We start from the raw sequence: 4,583 nt of genomic DNA on the forward strand, positions 1-4,583 counted from the left end.
TTTTTTCGGCACACTCGCTCATTATAGTCCCTACTATAGTCTCGGTGAGACCCGTGAAGCTGAGGGAGCTGGAACCACCCCGCCATTTGTTTTAAGTCGCATCTCATTGGCTGAAACTAGCTTCAAGCAGGCTTCACATGTCAATCGGCCACCGACAACAACAACAACAACAAGCTTACTCAAAACAAAGATGAAGGGGCCTGCTTTAGCTTCACTGGCTTCACACAGACTAGGCCGATCAGTTAGGGGTGTGCAGCGCACCGCTCACGACAGGAATCGCCGGCGTCCTTTTGAACGAGCACGTAGTGCAAGTAAAGTGACGACTCACTCACCTGTTAAATCATTCCAACGTCACAGCCTCGGGCGTGTTCTTCTCTCTCCCTCTCTCTCTCTCCGCTTCCTGCATGGGGCACGGAGACGCACCTCCTCTGATGTTGTTGTTGATCCAGGTTGATTAATCCAAATAAAATCCGCACTCGTGATGATACACACACTCACACACTCACACACACACACAGACACTACGTACACGCGTACGTACGCACGCACGCACTACCCGGCACTCGCCGCGAACATGGCGGAGAGCGGACGAGGTGACGCGCAGCCGGCCGTGCAGCGCTCTGCTCGCTCACCCACTGAGGGACTGACTGAGCCGGGGCGAAAGAGGAAAGAGGCGAGGCGAGGCGCTGCCGGTGCGTGGCGGCGCGGGGCGGCGCGGGGCTACCGAGCTGCCCCCCGCCGGACAGCCCGGTGGGAGGGTCTGTCTGTCTGTCTGTCTGTCTGTCTGTCTGTCTGTCTGTCTGTCTGATGCAAATATCAGGATCACTCGGGATCACCACTGGAGTTCATGGGAGCCCCATGACATTCTCATACCTCGGAGTACAAATCTCATGGTGGAGGGGGGGGGGTAATCTACGAGTTACGACGAATGGCCCTGCTGGTCCTCTCGGGATTCCATAATACTCGTACCCCCCCCCCCCCTCGGGCACGTGGTGGTGCCTGGGTGGTACGTGCACGATCTCTAACGCGATTGTGCTCACCTCTTTATTGTTTTACGAGCGTGCACCCGGCTCGCTGTCAGGGCAGAGTTGCCCCACACACCGCTGCTGGCGCAGCCTGGAGTGTTGGAGCGACACTGTGGCCCCGAGGGCTGTTCCGCTGGCCATCAAGGTCCCTCTCCGCCAAAACTATACCGTCATGAATAATTTGGTGCTGACGCCCAGACAATGCCGTACGAGCGACAAGGACACAATCGCACACGCGGACCACCGTACATCCAACTGGAAGAAATGTGCTCGGCCTCGATACCTCGAAACCACTAACTACCCCGTGGTCCCGTGATAGGTGCGCGAAAAAGGACAATGGGAGCATGGAGGCTCACTCACACTCAGAGGCAACACGGCCAAAAATTGGCAATCAAAAAGAGGAGTCCCGAAATTTTGGCAATCTAGGCCACCACGGCGTTTAATTGTTCAATTAGAGTGGGTGTGGTGCGAGTACGGGACCTACGGACGAATCCTCCTGGGTCATCGCCGGGATCACACCCGGGATCAGGAATCAAGATGATTGCCTTCCTGTCCATCTGTGCTGCCCAGGGTTCGGGATCGGGATAGCTCCGGGGAGGCGATGATGCGATCGGGGTGTCCTCCTGTACACCTGTCCTGCCCGCGCCCGCGGAGTCCGCGCGGAGGCTGCTCCGCCTGTCCGACCCGACCACGGGCACACCTCAAAGAGAGAGTGAAACGGCGGCGTCTCGCCCCGTCTGTCTCCCTTCCCAGACCCCCCCCCCCTCTCTCTCTCTCTCTCTCGCACTGGGCCAGACTGTTTGGTCACCGCGATTGATCAACATAACTGGCGTCTTTATTCCCTATCCACGCCAACTCGCCTCGGCCGATGTCGATGAGGCGCGATTGGGTCAGAGGGAAGGAGGGCCTGCCTGGAACACCAACTGACCAATCGAGTTGACACCTCGACTCAATTTTTAATGTCAGCTATAGAAGATTAAAATGGACCCAACCGAAATTGATTATTTACCCCCCATTTCACTGTCTGGAGCCATAGTTTACGTTTAATCAGAAGGAGGCAATTTATGGCGAGTCCTGATTTTTGCTTGGCCTGCTTATCGTTTCTTTAAAGTCAGGTAGCCCCAGTCGATGCAAAAAGCTCAAAAAGAAAACGCAAAAAGGCAAAGCAAACGTCGCTTGAAAATAATAATACCGACTTGAAAGGCGGCTTCATCTCGGCATTCCCTCCGCTCTGCAAAGGACTCCGCCGGGAGGTAGGCCACCCAACTGACAGGGGTTCCCGCCAGCCCGTCAGCCGCCAGAGCCCTTCAAACCCGAGTATGGTCAGGGGGCTACTACATCCGGCGCCGGTCGTGCTTTGGCGCGAAAAGGCCGTGGCTCGCTGTTCAAAACCCCACACCACCGCGCTGTAGCCGAAGCTGACACTGACAAGACAGACGAGATCGTTCATCTATATCGAGGAGTGGAGTGGTGCAGTAAATTTACTTCTGGTGAATCAAGCCCCATTTAACGTTGCCAAAATGAAGGAAAAGGTTCAGACGAGGCGAGCGAGCGGCGGCAGATCGCGCAAGACGTCATCGGCGCCGCAGGCGGAGGCGATGAACAGCGGCGCGAACGAGCCCAAGAGGGGCGTCAAAAGGAAGAATGAGTTTGATAACCTGCTCCTGGAGAACGGCGAGCTCAACGATTTGGGGCTGCTGGGCGACTATTGCAAGAGGGTGACGCGCAGCTCGCTGAGAGAGAAGAAGACCGTCCTCCCCGAGGGCGCGGCGGCGGCGTCAGGGTCAGCGCCCACATCACCACTAGCCTCACCCTCGTCACCCCCAGCCACCACCGCCGAACCGAGGACCCTGGGCAAGAGTCCTGGACCACATCAAGGCACCAGCAAGACAAGTAAGGATGATACAGCGGCCGAGGACTCCGCACCAGAGCGCCAGGCTATGTCGCAGGACAAGCAAGTTACAGGATACGCCTCTGCTCTCTCACCACCCCATGATAAGAGGCAGCTCCAAGTTCAACCGCAAGACTTTCGCACCCCAAAGCAAACGAAGGTTTTGAATGAATCAATGGACTGTGCTCCATCCCCCATGACACCTTGGATGTCTAAAATGCAAGCGGGGGCTTTGAATGATTCTATTGACTGTGCTCCATCCCCCATAACACCTTTGATGCCTAAAATACCAGAACCTGTAACGGTCTCTAGTGAAGTCAGCGTGGAAGATATTGTGCCGTCACCTCATGGAATGTCCTTACCTCAGCTAACTTCTCTGACTCATGAGATTGAGAGTGTTCTAGTCAAAGAAAAGACACTTCCGTCAAAAGAGGAACCATGCACCAGTAAGACTGTTGTTGGCAAAGCAGGGCTTGATCTAGATCGTTTGATTGATGAAATATTTGTGAGGAATTCCAGCAACTTAGGCTCTGAACTGAACCGCACCGATAACTCATTATCAATGGACATTGGTAGCTTTGATATCACTTTGGAAAGCCCAGTGTCAGGAACAGATACTGATGGTCTGGAGCAAGTGGGGAATAAATCAATTTCTTCAGATACAGTAGAGGCAGGAGGCCCTGATTTATACTCAATGCCCACCGACACTGACAGCAGTGCTATACCTGAAAACCAACCTCAGGCAAGCTGCCCCGTTTCAAAAGAAGACAAGGCTGTCCTCAATTCAGAAACAGCCTCCTGTGCAGGTAGTAGACCTAAACAAAAATCACCAGCGGGAGCACAAATGGAACACCCCACTGACACTTTGAGCTTAGAACAGGTGAAGATTTCACAAACTCCAGTTCAATCAATTCTCAAAGTGCACCAGACTATTACACAGGGCCTATCAGCCTTGTGTGTCAAAAGTACAGAAGAGTCTAATTCTTTACCCCAACCAATGGAATCTGCTTCTGCACTTAACAGTGAAGAACCTTTCACTGAGGAATTACGCTTGAGTGATTCACAATATATGGCCATTGACGAAAAGTGTTCCTTAATCAAGGATGATTTGCAAGCTCCACCTCCCAGCCACATTACAGCTCACCCTAAGCCTCTAAGAGAATCAGACACAGGCATCAAATTTTCAGCTCAGGGTATCTCCAGTCTTCCAAGTCTTGGATTTTCTGTACCTCCTGCTCCTCGCATGGACTGGATTGCAAAAACTTTGGATAGTCGCCAACGCTTGAGAATGCTAACACAGGAAGTTTCCAGACTCAAGTATGTATTTAAATTTTCTGTGTGAAATGAATAAGTTTCCTATTTAACTGGTTCATATTGAAACTTACAAATTTATTTGTTTACAGTGCCATGGTGCTCAGAGCTAGAAGAACATTATGGCCGAGGCAGAAACCAAACCTAACATTTCAGGGCAACCAAATCACTCAAACTCTGCCTGAAAGGCAAGTACCTCAAATGAGGCTGCCAGATTTGTCAAAAGAGCCAGACTGGAATATCTGCTGAACTTCATTTTTAAATAACTCTTGCATTATTCAATGAACTTATCTATGATCTATAATGAACATATCTAATAATAGTTATTTGAGGTAAAGGAAAGATGTTTCATGACT

The 4,583-nt window shown here is 52.1% G+C and overlaps 3 protein-coding genes across 3 annotated transcripts in view; 1 reads left to right on the top strand and 2 right to left on the bottom strand.

The window, feature by feature from the left end:
- LOC113209345 (uncharacterized) overlaps window positions 1-676 on the bottom strand; it is a 31,195-nt gene extending 30,519 nt beyond the window's left edge. The window contains exon 1 of the mRNA XM_052265474.1: window positions 333-676. The gene's annotated coding sequence lies outside the window, so the exon portion shown is untranslated. The remainder of the gene's footprint in view (window positions 1-332) is intronic.
- Window positions 1-4,583, bottom strand: part of LOC113209314 (uncharacterized) — a 13,641-nt gene that overhangs the window by 7,464 nt on the left and 1,594 nt on the right. The gene's annotated exons all lie outside the window — the stretch shown is intronic.
- On the top strand, window positions 1,820-4,577 carry LOC113209315 (uncharacterized). The gene is made up of 2 exons (XM_026426752.2): window positions 1,820-4,233; window positions 4,320-4,577. The coding sequence occupies exons 1-2, from the start codon at window positions 2,546-2,548 to the stop codon at window positions 4,474-4,476; spliced, it is 1,845 nt and encodes a 614-aa protein (XP_026282537.1). The 5' UTR covers window positions 1,820-2,545; the 3' UTR covers window positions 4,477-4,577.

Source organism: Frankliniella occidentalis, unplaced genomic scaffold (assembly GCF_000697945.3).
Source record: "Frankliniella occidentalis isolate FOCC.00 unplaced genomic scaffold, Focc_3.1 Scaffold27, whole genome shotgun sequence".
Classification (NCBI taxonomy): Eukaryota; Metazoa; Arthropoda; class Insecta; order Thysanoptera; family Thripidae; genus Frankliniella; species Frankliniella occidentalis.

Coding starts and splice junctions, on each gene's coding strand:
- LOC113209315 (XM_026426752.2), top strand. CDS start 2,546: ATGAAGGAAAAGGTTCAGACGAGGCGAGCGAGCGGCGGCAGATCGCGC. Junction 4,234..4,319: donor CAGGAAGTTTCCAGACTCAA/GTATGTATTTAA, acceptor ATTTGTTTACAG/TGCCATGGTGCTCAGAGCTA.